The sequence below is a fragment of the Apis cerana genome, linkage group LG12 (assembly GCF_029169275.1).
Source record: "Apis cerana isolate GH-2021 linkage group LG12, AcerK_1.0, whole genome shotgun sequence".
NCBI classification, from domain to species: domain Eukaryota; kingdom Metazoa; phylum Arthropoda; class Insecta; order Hymenoptera; family Apidae; genus Apis; species Apis cerana.
This window is the reverse complement of record NC_083863.1, coordinates 5,070,644-5,097,791: the sequence shown is the minus strand read 5'-3', so window position 1 is coordinate 5,097,791 and position 27,148 is coordinate 5,070,644. Positions and strand designations below refer to the sequence as shown.

Genomic DNA, 27,148 nt, shown 5'->3' with positions numbered 1-27,148 from the left:
GTTAACATCATTGTGTGGAATAGGAGATAAGGAACACGCGGCTCGTTTCAATCGCACGCACACAAACGCCGCCTAGAAACTATCTTTAATTACGTCCGTAACAGCACGGCCAGATCGAGTCGTGACGTACGTTCTTCTTCTTATTACATTTGTCATTTGGGTCACGTATTTTATTTCTAATTTGATAAGCCCCTAAGTAATTTTAACTAATATTTTAACTAATACGATTATCGAGCGGAATTGTGAAATGTGAAATACGATTGAATTTCGAAGAGAAATAATAAAAAGATGGAAAGTTGAAATACAATTACAACTGATACTAAATATTGATTTGAAAATGAAATTGTGTTCTCGAACATGTGTACTTGCGAAAAGATTAATCTCCTTATGTTGATTATTTCAATAATTTTCAGTGGATAAATTCCATATTCGAAACATAAGATAGATATAAATGTGCCAAACAACGAGGATCCATCTCGATTTGAAAAATCTTTTCACAGAAAGGTAATAAGTTTTATCTTAAATATCCAAAACGTTAGCATAAAAGCATCGTGTTTAAATCGTAATAAAAATCGTAAAAGTTCGAATTAATATGAAATAAATCTAGATTCAAGCGAAATCAAGTAGAATTTTAAAAGAAATATTCACGATTGAATTCCGAATACGAAGAGATTAATAAAAAAAATATTGTACCATAACGAAAGATGAAAAGTCGAATAAGGCCATTGGATCCGCTACGTCACGCATAACGCGATAAATGCTAAAACTACGACCTTCGAACGCAGAAACGATACGGTTAATAATTCAATAATTTCGCAGACTCTCGGTTACAACATTTTATGGCTCTTTGCTGGCTTGCACGTGAAGATCCTTGGATGCGCGGGAGAGGAAGAAGGCAGAACACGAGGAACAAGTAACGAGGTTACCGGAACGTCCCACAATTAATTTGCTTGCAAACGGTTACGCTCTGCGAATAATTATTCAAAGTCCTAACTTCTGCTTGTGCAAAGTGCAACTACTTAAAGGGTTGAACGATTCATCGACGATAACGTTGTAAAATGTAAAAGATAGCCCGAGACCACGTTTTAATCAACCTTAGCAATCGTTTGTCGAAAAACGTTCTCAGTAATTAAAAATTAATTCATATCGTTCGATTAAATTCTAAACGGAACAAATTTTAATTAGTTGGATAATACGTTCTCAAAATTTATACATCGATAATAATGAATCTATCAATATGTTATCACATTTGATAAATATTTTGATAAAAAAAGAACAAGTTTCGATTTATTGCGTTTAGTACGTTTTCAAAATTTGTACATCGATAATATTTCCCGGTAAATATAAATTATTAATGTTTTATTTTGTACTTGTATGTATATTTTATTACACTCGTTAAAATTATATTTCGATTATACTCGAGAAAGAACGAACGAGCGAACGAATTTTTTCCCTCCAACGAAAGTCGAATAACAATGCTCCGCGACGCTTCACATTCGACAGGCTCGAAAGTTAATCGATGTCGATTAAAGAGCACGCGGGCTTCATTAAAATACAATTAAAAAGAAAGTATCGTCGTCGGTTTTAATAGTTTAACTGCGTCTAACGATCGTGTCCCGCTCGTCGTTAAAACTTGCTCGATCGCACGAAACGTCGCGATAAAAGTGAAAAAAAAAAAAGAAAAAAAAGATGAAGCGAGTACCATCCGCGACATGGTTTCCGCGCAATTCTCTGTATTTAAAGTAGTTACGTATTAAAAGTTCCTTTTATATTTAATTACATATTCCAGAATTCCGGTCCGCGTATCGCGGGACCCTTCAATTTCATCTCATTTCTATGCAAGCTTTTCAAACATCCACGCGAACCCGGCCTTATTCATCGGAACACTGGACGCCCTTATCTTTTTGCACGCTTTATGTTTTAATGAAAATTTTCTACTATGCCGAAATTTTCTCCAGATATTCGATTATTCGTTTTAACCATACACTTTTACGGTAATTGTTCCAACGAACCAACGATATGTATATTCCATGGATTGCTTTTAATTTTATTTTCATTATATGCTACACTTAAACAGGTAATACGGATAGAATTTTTATGAGATTGATTAAATGTATAAGAGAACTTCGAACGTATTGACAATTGAGGACCTTGCGGAAAGAAGAAAAATATTTATTTTTGACAATTGTTCAATTATTACGAATGTTTAAAAAAAATTTGTATTATTATAATTTCTACTTTTATTAGTAGTTTTTGATTTACACATAATATATTTGATAAAATTCTATATTGGGTAATTTAAGTATGAATGCGATGTATAGTAAGATTTTGTTAATAAAGCAATAAATTGTAAAATGTTAATTATTACATGAAAATATATATTTTTTAATTTTAAACCAAAGCAATAATTTTATAATTTTAAACAATTTTTTTTTAATTCCTTCTTAATTTATTCTCTTGTTACAAGGTCTTCAATCGCCATCGGTGGCATTGTACTTGTCACTAATAATTCTTTTGATAAAAGAATGATGTAAGACATAAATATAACAACGAAGAAAAGCGGCTGAGACGGCAGCAACGACTTTTCGAAGTTTCGCTTTCTCAGCGGAACATTCTTTCCCCGATAAGATAATATTTCCGCACGAAGAATTTTAAATAGCGCGTCGAACGAGAATCGACGCCTTTCGTCGTCACTTCGTATTGCACGATCAGATTAAAACTACTCGTTAATTGTGAAACGATAATGAAAAATCCAAATAGATTCATTAACGAATTAAATTTTCGACAGATTTTGCAATCATTGCCCTTTTTTTATCTACATATTTATATGTAATTAATAATACGATAATCCTATATTCGTATTGTTGCAGACCAACTCTTATCTTTAATATTTATCTTTGTTAAAAATTCATTTGCGATTTAATCTAATCATTATATTATAATGATATTAAAATATTATCTAGAAAGAATTCAAGATTTCATTTTATTACTGTTTTCGAAAAGGTTCTAGTTCATTCAAATTCCTATTGAATATTGAAATACTAATAAGACGAATAAATAAAGACATCATCAATTGAAGTCTAAAAAAAAACAAAACAAGATTGAAATTCTTCGAAACAATAACCTGCCAAAATACTTGAGGAAAATTTGTTTGCAAACAATTACTTTATCAGAACTCACGAAAGAAAAGTCATCGGCGTGGAATTTCTAACAGTCGCCAAATATTCAAGATTTGAAATATAATATCTGCCAAGAATTGCGTTGAAACCAATTTAATCTATCTACACTTCAAAACAGATGCTTAATTTCATAATTATTATCCGAGATATTGATCCTATATATATTATATCCTATAAACGGTTAACATCGATTTTGAATCGATCGAACGTTACCAAAACGTAAAAAAAAACGTTTTAACGCTAACTTCAAATGTATGCTCGATGTTTTTCGAAGATTTATATCGCGATGAAACACGAACGAAACGCGAGTTTATCGATTATGCAGTTATCCGAGAGTTCTTTTGATTTGTAATTACATTACTATGAATTTTGGATATCGACAAATTATCGAAATTTTCGTATGAAAATGAATTGAAATAAACTAAATAAAATAAATCGAGAATAATGAGAAAAAATAATGAAATAATTATTGAATGAAGCAGATACCATTCGCGATATTGACAGGATCGGGGCACATATCGATTGTAATCACGAAACTAATATTTAATATAATATTTTAGTACTTACATAAATTGTGAGTCGCAATGTTGCGCTCCGTCGGCAAGTCGCAGAGTAGTGTATAGTATATCCAATAATCCACAAAGAATAGCGTAATACTGCACTGATAAAACTTTCACTTTATGCTTTTCTTTTTCTTTTATTTGCCAAATAATCGGCTTTTCTTTCAAATCACTGATTTAAATCACACTTAAAACAGTCGCACCACTTGGAGGTTTGAACAAACACACCTCACGAAACACCACATAACAATACGAAATTGAATCAATGAAGAGTACTCGATGCAGAAATTGCTGGTTGAATAGCACCGATTTCCAATGTTTGTGCGTACGTATATAATCGCCTGGTTACGTATCCGAACGAAGAAAACTCCTTACTGTAAAAGCACGAACGTTATTTTCGATCACACTGCTAAGATAGTTGAAAGAGAACTGACATGTTCGCGGAACAGGCGCGCGTTTTGCTCCGTGAACTTGGTCAAGTCGAAAGAAATCGACTCTCGCAACGAATCGAATCGTATCGAATCGAGTCGTTTGGTATTATCGAAACAAACTGCGTCGAAAGCGCGAAAATCGCGCGAATCACACTCCGAAATTGATGTATCGCGCATGAAAGACGGGAAAGCAATGCGGCACGAAATTCATACAGAGGCACTGCTAACGAGACGAAAATGACCGATCGGCCGATCCGATGGAACACGAGCACACACGAGAACGCGACTACCGATGATCGAAGATTCTCGCTTGCAACCGACAAACGAGAAGGACAGAAACCGAAGACGGATTACGTATAGAGCGCACGCGCACGTTCTAACGCGCTTTCGTTACGTAAAAGAAGTGCGCGTTGGTTAAACGTCACCACATCAGGATGGTACACACTACGCGGCTTCGTGTAAAAGGTATAGAGAGTAGTCGGAGAACCAGGTATATTTTACCGCGGACGCGAAAGGCACCGTGTGCTAACCTACTTCTCCTTCCGTTGACTGAAACTCTTCGCACCAACAACGATGACGACGACAACGACAACGTCGAGACTCACACGGGTGGCACGGTACACGCGGCTCGTTGTCTCTCCTCTCCTCCGCACGCGCGGTCCCTCGCTTCTTCGACTTCGCTGTTTGTGTCACCGCGACACCACGAAACCAGAAAACAAACAACTGCCGTCGAGGACGCGTCTTGTTTGCAGGAAAGCTCGACTCTTTTTCACTGGGCGGAACTCGTTGTCGTTGCGGGGGAAAAGGGGGACACAGAGGGAGAACGAGGGACACACATACACACAGTGGCGCGCGCGCGCGTGCCCACGGGAGGGAATGAGAGAAAAAGAGAAGGAGAAAGAGAGAAAGAGAGAGAGACAGCGCGGCAGAACGACACAATCCGACTACGACGGAGGTCCGACTCGAACTGAGCGCCGAGCGGCTGATCGAGGCCGACGTCGGCCGACTCGGCCGAACCGAGGCGCTCGCCGATAGCGCGCTCCTTCCCTCCCTCCCTCCCTATCCCTCCTATACCGAATCCCTCCCGCCGCCCATCACTCCTCGTCGTAGCTTCACAGCCGCCACCCTCTTGCCTCTTGCTCTTCCCTCTCACAAACTCACGGCCCTCCTTCCTCGCCGCGCCTCTCCTCTCTAGTCCGCACGTTTGGTCTCGCGTTCCCGCTCTTTCCCCTCTCAAACAAGCTCGACGTCGTGCCTCACCGCTCCCTCCCGCCGCGTCTCACCAAAGTTTCCGACACACCGGTAACTTATCGGAATTTACTCGTTATTCTGAATTCGTGAACGACCGCGTGCTCCACGATAATACCGTGCACAAGAATACGATAGATGTGGAATAGTATGCAGTAGCGCAATTTGAGAAAACACTGACAATGTCGACGAATAATCGGTAAGTAAACATCACTTTCGATTCTCGAAGCGTAATCGATTGTGCGATACAATTAATTATTGACCGAGGAAACGAGTGCGATGCTATATAATTATTGAATATTTAATTATTTTTATATGTATCATTTATTCATGAAAATAAGTTTTTTAGAATATTAATTCAGATAATTATTTTTTTTTAAATACTTTAAATATACATATATATACCTACATATGATATTCTAAGACCATAACCTCTACCTGTCAAAATTATTGATCACTAATTGACGAATTATAATGATTGTTACATGTAATCTTATGATAATTGCAATGAAAAATTATTAAATAAAGAAAATCTGCAAAAAAATTTGCTCGCAAATACTAATTTTATATCGATTACACATTTATATCTCACGTTTGCTTCAAAATAATACGATAAATGATTTAAGACTGAGATAGGTTATTACACAAATATATTAGAAACGTAGATATAAACAAAAAAAGAGAAGTAAATAACAATACTGATAAAAGATTAGCATATATTGGTATTATTATATTAAAGAGCAAATTAAATTTTATAGAATTATATATAACAAAACTTTTCTATAAACAATATAATTAAATAAAAATAGATAACTATTTTGTAGGTTATTCGTAGAAGTAAATGTCATTTTTTACGAAATATTATATAAAGTTTATCTAAATTTGAAAAAAAATATGCAACAACTTCTGATAATCAATATTTTTTAAAATTATTTTTTCTTAAAATAAAGATATGCATATATAAACGTAAATCATATAATATTGTAAACACAATATTGCAAAAATTTTTTAATTGCAACACAATGCATGTCTACGCATAAATATTCATATGTAAAATATGAACATTGCGAAGTATAAAAATTATCGATTCAAGAAACATTGGAAACTTTCCAAAAAAAGAGATCATTACTTTACGGTGGCTCCTACTTGCTTCTGGAAACTATCCAGAAGATATATGGCGTTACCTTCTCGTGTAATATCATCAAAAGTCTCTCTTTAAAAACAGGCAAATAAAATTAACACCATTTTGCGGCTTCATCAGTATACAAGTTGTTCACTTGTATGCAATAACGAGCAATTAAAAACATTACCACGTTCATATTTTATCATATTTATCTTTGTAGAAAAAAAGCTTGGTACTACTACTAAATGCAATGCCTTGAATTATGCAGAATTCAAATTTACATACGATCTCATCGTATTTCGCTTATTTTCGCGCGTGATAATCGCGTCGAGATTGATAAATTACATGCAGGTGCAATTTTTCTTCCGCTATCATGGAAATCCGAAATATGAACTTATGTGAATATGTGAATTTTTTATAATTTACCATTGAATAGTCCTTATACGTGTTTAGTCGCAACTTAAGGCGTGTATGCAAAGAATTTGCGAACATTAAATAGCATTCACTGACTAATTCGCTGCACGTTTCTCTGCTTGCAAAAGTGTTCACATTGCCAACGAACATAGTTTGAGAACTGTTCGAGAACAACAATGTGAATCCAACCTTATACCGGTGTCCAACAAGTTGCCGACATCGAGCTAGTAAACAGAGAACCACCAATAGAGAGTGCACAGCATTAATCTCACTGAGATCGTTCGTCGTCAATGTGGTGTCATCCTCGATCCTATAAAAAGACGAAATCGTTAATTTTGAGAAATGTTTGTCTAAAGATGTGCAAATGATTTTGCAAAATGCAAATTTCACGCGCAAATTATCGATGGATACGCCATGTACATAATGTCGCTTACAAATGAGTCATTTCAGTTTAAACGCTTACGAGTTCATCTTAGTTTTGCAAATAAAGCGAAAAACACCGCAGACATCGATTATTTGACCAAGCTGTAAATAATGAGATAAAAGAAGAAAAGATAAAAATAGGCATATTGGAAAAATTATCTTAACGATGCATTTACATCTTTAACCTATGTCTTCATCATATTACAATTAGCAAGTTAATATTCTTACATTATATACTGATATATCTACCGGAACGTTGAACTTGGCAAAGTTGTAAAGTTATCGGTAACTCCGAACAGAACGGCGATCAACCGAAGCCAATTACGGTGTTCGACGATGTAGCAACGCGAATAAGCGACATACGTCGAAGAAGGGGGAAAAATCAAAGAAAAGACGGAGAAAGAGCGAACAGAGAATACGAAATCTAGGTCACGACCCAAATCATTCTCCTCCGGCCTCCGTTTGAATCTTTCGCAATGCATGAAAGTGCCCAAAGCGTTTCGAAAGCCCCCCATTCTCCCCACCGAGTACACCGCTATGAGCTTTCCTCGTTTTCTCCAATTGAATCTCGAGCAAGGCTCGAATAAAACCGCATCATGTACTAGACATGCATTAGATATATTCCTTGTAGGAGCTTAACCGTAGATATTTCATGTACCGCATGGAATGTTCTTCATATCCTCGCAATGCCGTACAACGCTTCTTACATTCTCAATATCTTATCCACTTTACTATTTCGTTCCATTAAACTGAATACATATTTCCATAATATTCCAAAATGATTATTATCTAATAAAATATTATATTCGATTTATTAGCAATTGGATCATAAAAGTTGTGTGAATCCATTTTTATAAAAAATTGAGAAAATAACTAAAAATGAATAAAAATGAAAATTAAAATTATATTAAAATTATAGACAATTTATAATTTATATTTTGAAATATCTTTATTTGCTTTGATCGACTGAAAACTTGTTAATATATGTGAAATAATATTAATTTTCATAAAAAAACATTTATATGAATTGAATTTATATTAAAAACATTTGTACAGTAAAATGATAATCGGACATCCTAGGGACTTTGGCAGTACAATGTTGTCAAATATGGCGGGTTATAAAACTGTAGTTCTAATACAAAAAGTAATAATAATAAGTAATAATAAGTAATAATAAATATTAACATAATAATGCAGTTTATTAACAAAAAAGAATAATGCATATAATATACACATATGCAAATAATATGTAAATATATTCATACGAAATAGAAATCGTAATTAGAGAATAATGTTCATAAAACATGATTATGATTAGAATTATGCATATCGGATTATTAGATGTACCATATATTATTGTATGTTGAAATTTTATTGTATATATAATGAATTCATAGAAAGCTGAACAAATTTAGCTTATCTTTAAATTAAAAAAAATATAAATTTCTAAACATCTCGGTATAAAGATTATCTACTATTTTTATACTAAACGTTACATTACAACCAATCGAAAGAAACTATTTCAAGAAAATAATTTATCAATTTTCGTTTCCGTTAAACTAGCACACGATCAGGGAAACGTATTCTTAAACGGGACCGATCGGAGCGGAAACACGTGTCCCCGGCTGTTTTTCAAATGAGGTCAGAGGAAATTTCTGCCGTCGGCCTTGAAAGTGCACTTGATTCGCGAGCGCGTGCCTCGTAAACGCACAAGGCAACACGCGCGAGAAAGCTCCGGATACTCGTGGCGCGTGTTCAGAGACGTTCCGTCATTCGTTCGGCTCGGTCGCTCTTTCGATTTCTCGACGTCAGCCACGTTTATACGCACACGCGTATATGCAGCCAACAACGATCCACGCGTGCACACGCCAGTGCCGTGCATTAGACGATTGCAACGTTGCCTGACGTGCCGCGCTGTATCGTACGCGTTGTTGCCAAGCCATCGGATTAACCGGCATTCCCATAGAACCATGCGAGTGCGCGCTCTCAGCCTTCGAACTTCGCGACTCTGCGAACCATCGAACGGATCGCATTTCGAATTTTCTCTTGCTCGTTAAGTACGTCGTTCGATCTTTTTATTCCTTGTACATTGCCACTTTAACGGGATTATATATATTCCATTCGATTTGATCCGGATTCGTTCTCGAAGGCATAGCGTTTTACGAAGAAACAGTATCACGGTAAATCGAAGTAAGTCAAGTGTGATACGATTTCGTGTTTTCTATTTGAATTCAAGAATTCTGTGTAAGAATATTTTGTTTATAATTTTATTTTTATGATATGTAAATATATTTTTCTTCATAATATATTAATTTAAAACATTTGGAAATAACATAATGGAATAAACATAATGGAAATTGAAAGAATTGAAGTTAATTGGAAATTTGTTGAATATTCAGATTGGTCTATTTAAGCTTTATGATAGGATAATTCAATCAGGTGAGAAGAAATTAATTGAGCAACTATTTTTAAATTAAAAACATATAAGGAACTGATCTATAACAAACGGAAATAATAATAACGAATCTTGGAATGAATACCGTTGTACAAAAGATTATAATACAACAAAGGAAACGAATGATTAAATAAAGTATCGTGACTATGAATAGTGATCACACAAAATCTGTGTAAAATATAGGAAATCATTGGAGTAATTGAAACAGAAAAATTCAAATTAAAATAAAATATAAAGTATTATTATAATAAATATGAAATTACGTATCGATTTTCTATAAAAAAATCTATATATTCCGGATAAATTCGTAATTCAATTAAAGCATATAATAGTATCAATTAATTAGATGAAATTATTTGGAAAAATTATTTTTTTTATTATATTGGATATTATTAAAAAATCTTAACAGTTTGTCCGTCAATTGTCCACTTTATTTTCTACTTTATTAAATCGTCGTATAATTTTAACACTAAATCAACACATGTGATTCACTCTTCAGTTATAATTGATTCGAAATTTAATATGATTCAGAGAATAATGTCATGTTTAGCTACGATTCTTTGTTGAATTAACAGAAATACGTTAATCGAAAGGTAACAATAAAATAGATGGATATATTGGATAATATATAATAGTTTGGTGTAGTGACGGTGCATGGGAATAGTGGCTGAATGCCAGTGCGCGTCTACCGTCGAGGGCCACGGTTGCGGCACTCAACCGTGCTAAATATACGTGTAACTCTAATAACTTTCGTAACAGTGTATTCCAATTTGTTTCTTTCGCTCGGCTATTCTTCCCCGTGTACATATTTCGTATTCCATTTCATGCTGAAATTACGTAGTTTCGAGTTGGTATAAACGTTTTACAGCGGTGAAAGACCACTGATATAATAGGTTGTTAAATGACATCGGGATTAAATCGAGAATTTCGTACGAAGAGTAATAAAGTGGCTGGCTTTGACAAATAATCACCAGACAATCTTAATTCGATAAATTTGGCGAAATTGTTACCGTGACTCGTAATGTGGATAGATCGCAGACAGAAATAACAATTCGGGAATCATAAATCGTAAAAATTTTCGGAATTCCCTTATCAGATCGTTTCTTAAATGGAAATTTTATAGGTAATGAAATGCCGTCATGGGTCTCGAAACAACTCCAAGGATCAAGCAAGGGTAGGTCAGTGCGTTGGGTAAGAGGAAACGCACACACTCTCCCATCTTTCTGAACACGTCATACGATCTTAATTACATAGCTTGCAAACGATACAGGTAATACATTTACTTTGTAATGGAGAAAGGAATAAATAATCAATTTGATTATATTTTGTGCTTAATTTATCACATTTTTAATTACATTATTATTTGTGAAAGATGTTAAATTATTACTTTTAATTATAATATAAAATATATTTAATTCCACGTACATTTATTTTATGATTTATAATTGATAAAAAAAAGTATACGAAAGAATCTTTGTAGAATTTAAAAATACAGATATTCCGCAACATATTAAGGTAATGACAAAATCCTAGAATTCTTAAGCTTAGCGATAACTTATCGCAATTTACGTACGTGCAAGTGTTTGTTTACTTTTTGAACGAATGGTAAGGCATTGAGAAAATTATCACTAGTTATTTCGGATTATTTTAACCTTTGGATGACCTCGATTTATATGACTGTCAAAGTTGTTGAGAAACTTCTGTTTTCACCAAAATATATATATCTAAATACATATATGATAGATACAAAAATCTTAAAAATATATAATTTTCTATGACACACTAAGCTATATCTACTGTTAAACAAACTGAGTAAAAATAATTCTGAATCTACGAGATAATGATAAAGATAACTCTAAACAATCTCAAATTTATAGGATCAAAAAAAAAAAAGACATTTCAAATCGAAATTTAATAAAATTAATTATATATAATAAAATATCCTATCTGATACATATAAAATAAAAGAATAAATTAGACCTAATTCTACATTCCTAAGAAACATATAAAGATGTTTAATTTTTTTTAAAAGTTAAAATACTAGATAATATTAACTATTATAATATTTTAACTAAAAGAGACAATGCAATGGAAATGATTTCACTCTGATCTATAAGATTCAATATAAACAATTCTAAATATATAATACTAATAAATAATAATATTTATTAAAATCATAATAAAGAACAAGAAATATGGTCAAAAAAATATGCAAGCGTAATATTTCAAGCAAAAGATATTGCATCACAGTGACATAAAAACTTGAAATAGGAATGAGAAAAAGAAGAGATTGTAACACGTCATCAAATCTGCGAGACGAGCAAGTCTTGGTCAAGGCAGGTCAAGTCATGTCTAAACTTGACACTCTGATCGTGATTGCAATCGAGGGAGCAGATCAGATTGAATCGTGGAGGCCATATACGTGGCCTTGAACCATGAACACGACCGTGACTTTATCGAAATAGAAAATATGGATTGCTCCGGTATTCCTGACTGTTTTCTGGCACACTCGCCTTTCCATGCGCCACATCTCTGTTTCCCATTCGTTCTCGCTTTAACGATGTTTGCCTCGACGAAGGAAGCTAACATGCGTCGAATACTTACAACTTGTCTTGCAAAAGTCTGAACCAGAAGACTTATAAAATGTTTAAAAATATATCTAATCAAAGATAAAAAGATAAAAATAAAAAAGTAAATATTTCAATTTGAAGAATATTTCATTTCAACTTTAATATGAAATCAATATCCAATTCTAATTGATAAATGTAGAAACAAAAGTGAAAATACGTTTTTTTACAATATAATCACTTCAAATGATAAATGATCAAAGACCAATGCAATCGTAGTTAAAAAGAAACAAAACTGTAAAATGTTACCATTTAACCAAATCGTTATTATTATTATGAAAAGTTTTCTGAAGAAGAAAATATTTCTTACCTTGTGTTTGTATTACGTTTCTTTTACGTGTAAATATATATAAACTTTATTATATATTTATTCTGTACTTAAAGAGAAGAAATGAAAAATCGTTTTTTAATGACTGGTCAATTTATAATTAATCACTACTTGTAATATTAAATTTGTAACATCAACATGAACAAAAAGTGTTTAATTATTAAATTTTCAAAGTAAAATCTTCAAAGAAAATTAATTATTACATCGGTATGTTTTATCTGTTCTTTTTTAAAAAGAAAAATTATTATATTGTGTGCATAAATCTAAAACTGAGTGATTTTTAGTACTCGTACGTACTAAAACTGATGATAATGCTTCATACGATGTAATGAGCCCTATTATTTACATAAAGTACTTAGAAGAGCCTCGTGTTCATGGTCTACGGAAGAAAAAAAGTGTCGTATATACAATACGAGAAGGTGAAGAAAAACAACGATGTCGGAAAAAGTATAAGAATTATTAAAAAAAAGAGAAGAAAAGCATATGACCATAAGGCAGAAACGGGTTATAGATATTCAGGTCAAACGGCCTACAAAGCGTGTGAGTATTTCTTTCACGTTTACTTATCAATTGCATGATAGTCTATACACGATGAATGTAAAGTTATGTGTTACCCACGTATCTACGTACCGTGAATAATGATTTTTAAATCTCTCACGAAACATAGTAACGCTAGAATATTGATTGAAAAAGAAAGAATCGATTTATCGAAAGCAAAACGGAAACATAGAGATAGTTTACGTGTTATCCGTCTTATATGTAAATTTCTTGCCGAAACTTTCATTTCGAATCGATCCAAGGTGATGAAAAGAATAGATTAGAGTTTCGTTGTCATAGATTAAGATTCTTTAAAAAATCTATCGAATTAAATAAAATTATTTATATAACAATTCTCGTTAGTACGTAATGTGCTCAGAATTGCTCTTGAACTCTCGTTATAATTCTCGAAAGTACTTTCAAATATATTTTTACAAAAAAAAAAAGGTATCTAAGTTTTCTATTCTTCACTGGTGGATATCGAGAATGAAAGTTCTCATCCTATCGCGAGAGTTTTTAATCTCAAGTGAATACACATAATTTCATAAGTTAATATGAAAATTTATAAAAGGGAAGAAATGATTCCAATGTTTTGTACAACGAATAATCGGTAAATTCAATGGGAAAACAAACAAATTTTGTTTTGCTGCCTTATAGATTCTCGAACCGGGATCGATTCGTTGTACGTTCATTATTTGCCCTCGTAATTTTACGTGTGTTTCCTTCGTTCCGTACAACTCTCTAGTTTATCGTAATCATTTCACCCGTTCATAACAGGCATATTTATGCTGCAATTAACTCTCGTTAGCGGAAAGCCCATCAAGTACATGACTACGCCGGTATATCAGCCACACTACACCGCGGGCTGATTTCGTTATGCCGTTGAAACGTGCTGCCGCAATCCTCTACACGGAATTAACAATGCAACCCTTTCCCGGCTACGGCCTCAATGACCTATACTTAAGCACCTTGTTATTGTTATTACCTAAGAGTAATTATCCAATAAAGCGTGTGGAGATAGATTTTTATAAAACTGTTCCACGATGGAAACTTACGTGGTTTCCCGTGAAACGGGCGAGAAGAAACTTGGCGGAAACTTTTCAACATTGTTGCCCGTAACGATCTCTCTGTAAATAATAATTGCAACCAGTTTCTCGCCACCGCTCTCCTCCGTTTCTTGAACAAAAACGAAGGAAGAAAAAAAGAAGGGAAAAGAAAAAGGAAAAGAGGGAAAAAACAGATTGTTGGTTAAATAATTACGGGAAGTTGTATATTTCTTTTAACACGAAGAAGCTTAACAGAGAGGCGACAGAACGCGAACAACGATCATCCGTTTGAAAGGGCTCGAACTCACGGAAAAATAAACAGACCGTCATATTTCTACGTTCACGGATCTTTACTCGGCTTTCCAACCCGTTCAACGGAGTGGTTAATCGGGATCTAACGCTATTTTTGTCGTTGTCGAATCAAAAGGATCTTTAGATCGGCCCCGTGAGAATTAATCAACGACTCTCACCGAGTTTTATCGTTAGTAATCTCGATCTTTTACCGAGAAATCCATAAATAATTTATCAACGAATGCGATAAATTATCCGATCCTTCGCACGATTTTCCTAATTACCGTTTCGTTAACATTTTCACCCGTGATTCGAGAAATGTATAATCCAAACGATATGATTGATTCGATCGTATAATTAACCTAACGTATAGTGGAGGAGATCGAAATCCGATTTGATTAACAATGATTGTTTCAGGCGCGTTGAAAACATGCATAGTTGAAAAGGAGGGAATTGTAGTGGAGGAACTAATAAAGGAGAGGAAATAGAAACAGGGAGAAAAGAAAGAACAAGCGTGTGCTTAGCATTGACTAACCCCATTTGGTAGCGAAGCGAGAGAAATCCATTCCAAGGCGCGGAACATTACCCAAACCATCGGCCGGGGCCCTGAAACCCAGCCATGGTTGCCATGGTGACCGCGTCCATCCCCCTCTTCCTACTTGCCTCGTACAACCCTCCGTAGCCCATTTTCCACCCCTTGCTCTGCCGACGCCCACACTACCGCCATCAGCACCACCACCACTACCACCAACCACCCACCACCAATGTCCATCCCCTATCCCTCCTTCGTGTTTGCCACCCCTTCCTTCTTCAAAGATCTTTTTTTTCATTTTTCCACTGCTCCATGTCCTTGGGATACGAAGACAACGTTCGAAACCTGTGTCGATTAATGTTATCGCCTTAAGGTATCACCTTGCTGTTATATTGATAACTTTATTTGAGGATATATACAAGCAATGGATATTTTTTATTATTCTTGAATTCTTATAATCGATATCCGATATTCGAATCTGCACATCCAAGTATTCGTAAATTAAATTTCAATTTTCTTTTGAAAACCGAAATGAAACATTTCTTTCTATTGTTTTTTTTTAATTCAAATTAAGGAGACTGAATCGAAGTAAATTTGTTAATACAGTGGAACCTCCATTAATCGGGATCTTGATTATCCGGCTCTCGATTATCCAGTTTATGGGTCATCAGCTATCGGATATTTGGATGGTAAGAGCTCATCGAGCATTCGGATCTAAATTGAATAAGCATTCGAATATTCGAATCTAAATTAAATAAGCATTCAAGTACCATCTATTCGGATTTATTTGGATACTCGAATCTTGAATAAGTTTCGTACCGATTAAACGGATAAGAATTATAATTGATGACCATCTTGAAAATCTCGCAATTTATATCACGAGCCAGATTTGTAAAATTTCAAATTTTCCCGCCGATTCTTCCTTTACGACATATGCTCTTAATGATTTGTAAATTATAATACGTGTATCTCCGTCGCATTTTATTATCTAAGGAATAAAACGTATCTTAACGTGATCGCGTAATTTTCCCCAGATTAGAATTTTCAAGAGATTTCCTCGTTAGACTCGGCAAACTTTGTATCCGCCACGAGTAAGACCGAACTAACCAGGCCAGTTAATAAGAAGTTGACTAGAGGAAACAAAAAGAGGGAGAAGGATGTGAGGAAGAAAGTTTACACGGAACTTTCGACGCATAATTACGAACGCAACGGCAACGAACGAACGAAATTTAATTCCAGAATCGAGAAACGAATTTGTAATTGGAGCGCTGATTACCGTGGCTATTTCCTTCCAGTTACAGTTTCAGGCGATCACGTTCTCAAATGTACCGAACGGTTCTTCCCAACCGTGTTTCTTCTCAAACAATTTAACGCAATTCTCTATTTTTTATTTATTTCTTATTTCTCTAACAAACATAATACAATCGAATCTCGATAATTGGAATATTTCTACAACACTGTTTATACAGTTTCATTCATTCTCTTTTCGTTTCGTTACGAAAATAAAAACTCACTTTAATTCGAATTTATAGAAAATATTTCTATAAAACACAACGCAAGTTACTCTCAAGAGTTATTATTATTTAAGATTTACTTTTCGTAAATATCCCTTTCGCTCGAAAATTTCGATAATTCGAAAGCTCTATATACCTTTTCCCTTTAATTAACTTCAAATTACCAAGATTCAACATAATTCGCATTCGATGTAATTAACAAGACTCGTTGAATTAAACTTTTCAGTTTACGTATCAAATGGCAAAAAAAGAGAAGAAAAGAAGGAATCTTTTCATTATCGGTACAATTCCACAGAAAGGAACGCGTTTTTTTCCTTCTCTTCGCCGAGAATGAAGCGTGAAACGCCGAGGCTACTTTCTTCGCCGTAATTTCAAGGTTGTCTGGCGTGTAACAGCATAGATAAATTCTTTTTCTTTCGGTATGTCCGCGGGCGTGAACGACGTGGCGTTGGTCCGTTCGCGTCGTCGAATTAGTTTTCAGGTAGACTGGGACAAGATTGTAACGGTACCGAGGCTCGATCCGCGGGGCAGGATGGGATGGAATGGCGTGGAGTTACAAGGCGGCGCGGGCGGTTCAGTGACCGACCGACCGACCGATCGACTGTACCACGTCTGGAGAAAGAGCAAGGCGAAAAAGGAGGAGGGACAACGAGAGACACAGAAGGGTTCCCCGGATACTTTGTTTCAGAAGTGGTACTCGTCTCGCTACTTGCGGTCTCGTAACTCGATTCTTAAGCGGATATCGTTTGCACCAGGAGGACGCACCGATGACAAAGAGGAGGGACGCCGCTACTATCGTAGATTAACGCCGACGAGATCCCTCGCATCGTTCACGGACACGAGCTTTCGCCATACTTCTCGTCACGCAGGGAACACAGGGATTTTTGATGTTAAGAAGGAACGAGGTTTGAAAAGTTTGGTGAATAAATGTGAGTTCAATTTCGATCAGTTGTTTATCGCGGGAGTTTGTTTATTAGTGACTCGATTAGATATAATTGAGGATCTTGAAGGCACGAAAATTGGGTAAGTACGGATCTCGAATGTGAGAAATTGAATAGAATCGAGTCTCTTGGATTATAGGTGATTCTTCTTTTATATCGATAATCATTTAGAGTAGAGAATTGAAAATTATAATAAAATAAGTACATTTATTAATTAATGCGATCTTTAAAAAGATAGGCTTGATTTCTGCACCAAGATTTTCAATTTTTTATAATTCTAATAGCGCATTTTATTGAACAAATTTTAAATCTATTGAAGAAGATTGAAGATTTTATATATTTTTCTGCTCCTGCGGAAAAAGAGGAAAATTGGCTAGGTTTTTGATATGAACTCTTCGATTGTTCTTTGCACATGGAGAATTTTCCATTCTAAAGAATTTAGTAATTCAAAGTATTTTTTCTACAAAGTTAATGAAAGCTTTTAAAATTAATATTAAAAATACGTTTCATATTTTATATCAACGAACATATTGCTTTTATTTCATTATATAAATCTCGATATAAGTTTTATAAGAATTTATTATACGAGTGGAATTATATGTGTTTCGATTCTACGAAGAAGGGAATACTTTGAGATATGAAGAATTATACGCATTATTGAATATTCCAATTTATAAGCAATTAGGAAAAGAAAGAATGAGAAAATTAGTTTCTCAATTCCTAAAAAGAAAAAAAGGAAAAAATATGACTTTTAAGAAAACCAGTGGTTATATTCATCCATTAATTTTATCTTTGAATCTATATTCGAATTCTTATTAATAATAGATATCTCTCTCAGTGCAAAATCTCAACTTCTTGAAAGATACTTGCATAAAAAAAATGTACATCATATGTCTCTGTCGATTCTTTTAATTATTTACCTGAATAGTTCTACGTGCGCATCAATACATGACCCAACACAATCAATATCGATATTAATCAACGAGATATTGCAACGATGACTCGATACATTTCGATGATGCAAGCGGAGAAGAGAAGGTATCGTCAGAAATCTGAAAACCTCCAAGATTTTCCCGTCTAAATCATCACTCAGCGATCAGGATTGCATTCGATTCCGTTGTTTCATCGCAATTTTCGTAAGGACACTTCTCTCCACGATACAAAACGTTGGCGCCATCCCTCCCTCTTGCATCAACCGATTCACCTATGCGTGCACACCGAACTAACGCTAGCCCCTTGCTCGGCTGAATAAATTACACAATTTCCCTTCTCGTTCCAGTTCCTATTACTATATCGCTTGCTCTCCTCCCCCTTTGCCGATCCTCAATGTTTCCTCCTTCTCGAGCATTGTGTTTCGCTCTCTGGGGAGATCCATGAGGCAAATAGAAACGACAAACGACATGTTCGCGCCGAGATCCATCGAAATCGGATCTCTTTCGTTTGTCGTTCGAATGTACCATTTGCTTTTTCTCTTCTTTTAATGATTTTAGTTTGTACAATTCTTTTTTTGTACACAACTGTTCAATGATAATTATTTTAATGTAAGAATGTAAGAAACGTAAAGAACATTGACGGAACAGATAACAATTGGCACGGAGCAACGTATAAATAATAATCATTTTGTATTTTAAATTACATAAACTAATTAATTTAAAAAGAAATTAATCGTTCACAATCAAAAGTAGCATAACTCTAGATTGATAGATACAATTTTAATTGTAAACGTTTTAATTTTTGTATTATAAGTATTATTCATAATATTATTTATAAGAAAATGTTATCATAATTTGCTAATGTTTCCATGAGTTACGATAATATTAGAAAAATAAATTGATAATCAATATTGAGCGCTCGGAAGTGTGACTACGAACGAATCTGTTTCACTTTCAACTTCTTGTGTTTCAGTGAAATGGACGACGAGAAAGTTTAAAAATCCAATTTTTAATTAAACTTTTTCGAACAAGATTGATTAGTATTTCTTATATATATATATATCTCTTTTATTCCAATAATTTATATAATAAAGAATTCTTCAACCCTTTTTCGTCATTCAACTGACTATTTCTGAAAAGGAAACGAATCTCATCGCGGACGCAGCGCACGATATCTTACTAACACCTACTTGAAGAGCGCAAAGGAAGGTCAGTCTATTAATAGAGAAACCTGGGATCATCGGGCTCTCGACCATCGAGAGTTCTATCGTTGTCTTACATAATGGAATATTGCGCCGGCTCATTTAAGACGAGACTATCGGTTGTCCAAGACTATCGGATGAATCCTCATAAATGCCTATGATATATAACTTTTTTCGTGTGAAAGAGAAGAACTTGACACTAAAATACCGATTCCATTTCTTATTTCAAAATAAAATGTAAACGAAAACATCAAAATTTATTATATTTTGTAACTAATTCAATAATTACTCTATTACAGCAGAACTATATTTTGAGAAAAATAATGTTACAATAATAAATTATTATTTACAACAAAATTAAGAAAAAATGGTTTTTATTATAAAAATTAAGAAAGATAAAGATTCGTTCGTTATTTTAAAAAGCTATCAAATCGCACAAATTTTTTAATATATAAAGAAATGTGCAAATAATTTTCAATTTTATTCTTTTGCGTTTTAATGCCAATTGTGGATTTCCAAATATTATATAAGTACTATTGCCAAATTTGTAATGTTCTCATCGCTTTCTAATTTCTTAAGTATTTCTAATTTCGTTTCAATAATTAACACGTAAATAGAAGTTTCGATGTATTGTATACGTGTATATATATATCCATTTCATAAACGTATCCAGCATCAATTCTAAATTAAATTCTATTTCCATTGCTGTGATAAGGAAAAGCATCTTTTATTATGCATAAAGATAATAAATAAAATAATAAGATAGATAATAGAAAATGTATAGTTCAGATAACATATTTGATCAATAAAGATTCCATTGTACTCCAAAAATGAAGATGAATAAAAATCAATTTCTTGTATTTATATTTTGACATATATATATATATATATATATAAATAGTATATAAAAAGAAAGAAAATGGAATTTACAGTAAGATTCTTTTAACAAGGTGTCGCTAGCACTTGCATCGCTCTCGCGACTTTATCGCTAACGCACCAAAGAAAACCGAGCTATGAGAAGCTGTCAGCAGAGGGAACGAGGAGTTAGTGGATAGAGTGTGAATCAAAAGAAGTGGGGATAGTGAGAATGCTGCAAGCACGCTAGTAACTTCGGTCGGTCGTGAAAGTGCCGTAAGTCACGTTTTAACGAGCGCCCGATTTATACCGTCGCCGTTCCACTAACCTCGCAACGTCGACACGCTCTCGTACGAAAAAGCTGCTAAATTGACGCGTACGGAATTCGAGAATAAATATCGTCGATCATTTCGAATCGATATCGTAGTGCGTTCCGTCTATTTATGTGTCGTTTCGATAGATGAAAGTACATATAGTTAACATCGATGTGTTTACGAATTACTCACATTTAATAAATTTATTTAGATTAACCAATATAGTGGTCGAATTTTTATTATTTATTATGTGACGAATGTAATTCATATACTTTAACATTAAATGATAATTCAGACAAAAGATTTATTTATTTATAAAAGGATATTTATTCTTGGATTTTTCTTTCGAAATTATAATTTTATTTAAAGAATCTATTTGATGAGAAACTCATTTCTTATTCAAAAGGTATATACATATATATATACAGTTATTATTTTACACGAGATTTATTGGTTTCATTTTAATTTAAAATTATTTATTTGTTCATCGATTTACTTTCGAAGTGAATCGCATTTTTTCTTTCGATTATGCTTCATTCGTATTCTGGGAGAATCACGAGCATACTTTGTTCCCACCATTGGTAAACGCACGTGTTCGCGTAGATATGCAAATCGATATTACCCGCGTCGCTATGTAGCATCTAATTGTCTGTCATAAGCATATAATCGTGTTCTCCATGCAGGTTTCTGTACATGTTTTAACCTGCTTGTGTACGTATGCCTATTCGTACGTGTTAGACATATCTGTTATGCCTGCATTTACTAATCGCACGTTACATTTGTACCTCTATATGATTATAAGAATTTCTGGATATACGAACGATATATACGTAATCAAAATCTATAAATGATCTTTTATGCACAATAAAAAAAATATATTATAAAAAAAATATTAAAATGACACATTTACGAAAAATATTTAAACATAATTTATTAATTTTAAGGTATGATTGGATATATTTAAAGTATATTATTTTTTAAGTAATAAATTCAATTTAATATATTTATAAATATAAGATAAGATACTTATTTTAAATTATTACGTAAATAATGAGAATATATGTATTATATATTTGTTTCTATTGTTAAAAATAAAAATACAAACAATTTATATTATATAATATATAATTTAATATGAAAAATCGTCTTATATTTCTTATAATTAAAGACGAGGCTTTGAATCGTGCAATGCGCGATGTATATCTCTTTGTATATAAACGTGTTTACCCGTATCTAGATACATTCACATATATTTCTCCAGAATCGCATTTCAGACGTACGAGGTGACAGTTTTCGTCGGAATAACAAGGTAACAAACTTTTAATGAACGTGTTCTACGCATTATTCGTAAGTACGCGTATTATTTTCATGCAAATATCAGTAAAGTGTCATATGAGTAACATAAATAGCACTTGGATGAGCGATCAATCAAAACTGTCGTAAACTTCTATTCACTTCTTTCTCCGTTAGTTGTTACTTTCAGATGCTTCAGAAAGCTTTCTTTTATTGTAATGGAATGATATACACATGTACACTTAAATACATTATACGTAATTTATTACTTATTTTATTAGCAGTATTTTAAAACAATTTATAAAAGAAATTTTATTGCAAAAGATAACATAAGAGAATATCTTCAATAAAAAAAATTAATATTATAATAATAATAATAATAACATAATAACACAATATGTGAAATTTTAAAATTTAAAATAATAGAATTTGATTTATACATGAAGTAATAAATGAAATTTTAATTATTGGATTAATTATATTGAATTAATTTCAGTTAAGTTTCTATTGTTTGAATAACTATTAAATAATATTCCAAGTATATGAATATTTTTATTATATTTTTATATTATTATATAAAATATATTATATATTTATATTTTTATATTTATTATATAATATAATTGAAAATATGTTACATTAATTATTTGAATTATAATTTCATATCAAAATTTATACATCCACTTATAATGCCATCTAGTAAATATAAATTTTCACTTAATGATTAATCAATTAAACTTTATCATATAATTAAATTTTTTTTTAAATAGATGGCATCTCAAGATAAATAGCGCAAAGAATTATAGAATAGATTCTAAACAAATTAAAATTCATTGATTGTTATTATGTATTTAGTAAATTAATTAAAAGAAAAAAAAATTTATAAATTGAAATTATTAGTTGTAATATTTTTACATTTGCAAATCAATTTCATTATTATTATGAATAAAAAATTGCTATGCAAACATAGATTAAATATAAAAATCTCAGTATATTATTATATGTTTTTTAGAGATTTTTAAATAATTAATTGTATTAGTTAAAATATATATTACATATCATTTGAAAATATCTAAAATTTTTTGCATTAAAGATTCAAACATATTGTAATTTTGAAATAGAAATGATAAAAGTTTGTTTAATTGATATTCTGTATGTTTACGCGCCAAGTAAATATAGACAAGGAAAAGAAATAATAAGAGAAGGATAAAGATAGTTTAAAAATTATGACATCAGCGCCATCTCTTGAGTGGCGCAAATGAAACATATAAAGAAAGGATAGTAAATGAAAAGAGAAAGACAGAGGAATTGACCGATAGCGCCATCTCTTGATTATTTTCAGAAAAAAAATTGACGCTTTATAGATGGCGTTCAATTTGAATTCTTACTCTATCTTATCTTACTTTTAAAGAAATATTTTACTCAAGAGATGATGCTACCTGACAATTCCTATCTTATCTGTCCTTTTCTTTTATTTGCTATCCTTTCTTTATATGTTTCATTTGCGCCACTCAGGAGATGGCGTTGATGTCACAATTTTTAAACTATCTCTATCCTTCTCTTATTATTTTTTATCTTTATCTATATTTGCTTTGCAAAATTTATATAATTAAAAGACAGCTCCAATAGCTGATTAATTTTATCATTTTTTTTCATGATATCGTCGATATTTTATTTATATTGCATAAATATCAATATTTACAATTTTAGCAATACATATAAATAAATTTAATCTTAATAAATCTGTATTTAAATCCATTTTCATAAAAAAAATCTGATAATTCGATATTGTTTTCATTTTGTTATAATAAAAAATATGAGCAATTTTTAATTCATGAATAATTTAATACGTACATAAATCCATCTACTATTATCCATATTAGTCAAAAGATTTATAAATGCAATTAATAATGTATAAAAATATATATAAAAGAATATTTTAAAAAAAAATTAATTATTTCTAAAATTTTTATTTAGTTAATTAATTTTTATAATTTAATTAATTGAATAACATTTTAAAAATCATATATACAAATATTTTGATTTTTTGTGCTCATAATACAAATACAAAGTCTCATAAAATAATAGATTTGTTTTGTATTCCATCTATTCTGTTATCTTTCATTTATGTATATAAAATATTGTATATTTGTACATATAATATTATAATTTATATATATATATATATGTATATGCATATAACATTTTTTAATGTTTATTTTAATATACTTCATTGTTATTCATTATTATCAAATAAAAATAAAATAATAATAAGTTATTTAGTTTAATAAAATATTGCTTGTATTTTATTTATTCGTTTCTAAAAAATATAAAATTTAAAGAATTTTTAGAAAGAATCGCAACATACAATAAGTGCTGGAAATCTCGAAGAATCTCGTTGCAAATAGGATTCTGTTTTCAGCAACTTCAGGCAAAATAAATGCTAAACTACATTTAACGTTACGATGAAAACATATTTAAATTTGAAAAAAACATGTGTAAACGTTAAGATTATTTTCTTTTAATCTTATTAATTAAAATAAAATAAAACAAATAATATTTTTTGAGTAATATATGAATATAGTAAAAAGAATGTAGTTAAAAAGTTAACAGTGATGCAATGTTTATTAATTAAAATTGTTCATACAGCAGTATTATAATAGTGCAATTAGGAACAATCCAAAAATAATATATTTGGTGTTATATTATAAATGGCCCTATTATTCACAAGCATGTGGGATTCAACAATGTTTTTGAGCACCTTAACCCCAAAATTTTATGTTGCACTCACTGGAACGTCATCCTTAATTTCTGGATTGATTCTTATTTTTGAATGGTGGTATTTTAGAAAATATGGTACATCTTTTATTGAACAAGTATCTTTAAATCATATTTCACCATGGATTGGTGGAGGTGACAGTGGATCAGATGGAAATAATTCAAGTTTAAATGGTTCAAATTCAAATCAACAAAATGTTCCAGAATGTAAAGTTTGGCGGAATCCAATAAATTTATTTAGAGGAGCAGAATATCAAAGATTTTATTGGGCTACAAATAAAGAGCCATTAACATATTATGATATGAACTTATCTGCTCAAGATCACCAAACATTTTTTACCTGTGAAGGTGACACAGGTAAATCTTATATAAAAAAAATATTAAAAGTTTTGAAAAATTAAATATTAATTAAATAATAATAGTAAATTAAATAATTTACTTTTAATAGGTAAGGCTGAATATGAAATCATGCAAACTGCATGGAGAGAACGTAATCCTGTAGTTCGAATAAAAGCTGCACATAGTGCTCTTGAACGTAATCCTGATTGTGCACCTGCATATATTTTACTTGCCGAAGAAGAAGCTACTACTATTATAGAAGCAGAAAAAATTTTAAAACAAGCCTTAAAAGTAGCAGAAAATAATTATAGAAAATCTCAAAGTACTCAACATCAAGGAGCCATTGCAGAAGCAATACACAGAAGAGATACAAATGTATTAATATATGTTAAACGAAGATTAGCTATGTGTGCAAGAAAATTGGGCAAATTAAAAGAAGCAGTAAAAATGTTTAGAGATTTGACAAAGGAAGTTCCACCAATTATGAATGTGCTAAACATTCATGAAAATTTAATTGAAGCTTTATTAGAAATGCAAGCATATGCAGATGTTCAAGCAGTATTAGCAAAATATGATGATATTAGTTTACCAAAATCTGCAACTATTTGTTATACAGCTGCATTATTGAAAGCGCGAGTTGTTGCTGATAAATTTTCAACAGATATTGCTAGCAAAAGAGGTTTAACTACTCCAGAAATGATTGCAGTTGAAGCCATTCATAGAGCAGTTGAATTTAATCCTCATGTACCTAAATATTTATTAGAAATGAAACCATTAATTTTACCTCCAGAACATGTATTAAAAAGAGGAGATTCAGAAGCAATTGCATATGCATTTTTTCATCTTGCTCATTGGAAGCAAATGGAGGGTGCTCTTAATTTATTACATTGTACATGGGAAGGTACTTTTAGAATGTTGCCTTATCCTTTAGAACGAGGACATTTATTTTATCCATATCCAACTTGCACAGAATGTGCAGATCGTGAATTGCTACCATCATTTCACGATGTTAGCGTTTATCCTAAAAAGGAGTTACCGTTTTTTATTTTGTTTACAGCGGGTTTATGCTCCTTTACAGCACTCTTAGCTCTCTTGACACATCAATATCCTGATACTATGGGTGTAGTTGCACGATCGATGCTTGCCTGGTTTTCTCATCCATTTTATTACATTTTAGACAAATTAGAAGCAATTTTACCTTCTAATTTATTACAACAGCTTTCTAGAATATAAAACAGTCTAAGATCTCTGATTATTAGACTGCGAATGTTTATATAAACGTATATCTTTATAAGAAACAAATAGAATAATAGGATAACAAATAGAATAAACAAAAATTTGTTATTTTATTAGACGATTTAAAAAATATATTTATTTTGCATTTTATATGCATATTTTTTGCATATTCAATGCACATTCAACTGTATATATATATATTATTACTTCGTTATAATTTTAATCGCATCTCTCACCCTGTATTTTGCACATATGTATATGTATATTTTGATATATTATACCAGCATAAACATCCGCAATCTAGTAATCTTAACTCATTGTGATATTTATGATACTTATGCTTTCATTGTCATACATCAATTAAGTACATCTGTACTTCCCGAATTTCTTATGACTGATATCTTTTAATATCTATGTATTTATAGAATTAATTATTTAGTTAATATCGATAGCTAAAAACAGTGTGTAGTAATGTACAATTAATAAAAGTTTGAATATCTTTGAATCAATTTGTATTTCTTCGATCTTATTTTCATATATATTTAAAATT

The 27,148-nt window shown here is 32.0% G+C and overlaps 2 protein-coding genes and 1 long non-coding RNA gene across 8 annotated transcripts in view; 2 read left to right on the top strand and 1 right to left on the bottom strand.

The window, feature by feature from the left end:
- The window catches only part of LOC107995488 (mucin-5AC), a 266,993-nt gene extending 261,819 nt beyond the window's left edge, over positions 1–5,174 (bottom strand). For 3 of the 5 annotated variants that reach the window (XM_062082698.1, XM_062082697.1, XM_062082700.1), the window contains exon 1: positions 3,747–5,174. The gene's annotated coding sequence lies outside the window, so the exon portion shown is untranslated. The remainder of the gene's footprint in view (positions 1–3,746) is intronic. The other 2 variants (XM_062082699.1, XM_062082701.1) reach the window with 2 other exon arrangements.
- On the top strand, positions 5,175–22,575 carry LOC133667034 (uncharacterized). 2 transcript variants are annotated; one of them, XR_009832130.1, is made up of 3 exons: positions 5,175–5,617; positions 10,957–12,995; positions 13,073–22,575. It is a non-coding gene; the product is annotated as an uncharacterized LOC133667034 (long non-coding RNA). The 2 variants fall into 2 exon arrangements; XR_009832129.1 differs by lacking the exon at positions 5,175–5,617 and adding an exon at positions 8,337–9,568.
- Positions 22,576–24,615: 2,040 nt separating this feature from the next.
- LOC107995536 (protein ST7 homolog) lies at positions 24,616–27,103 on the top strand. The gene is made up of 2 exons (XM_017053114.3): positions 24,616–25,380; positions 25,472–27,103. Exons 1-2 carry the CDS (start codon positions 24,957–24,959, stop codon positions 26,593–26,595), a joined length of 1,548 nt encoding a protein of 515 aa, XP_016908603.1. The 5' UTR covers positions 24,616–24,956; the 3' UTR covers positions 26,596–27,103.
- Positions 27,104–27,148: the final 45 nt, after the last annotated feature.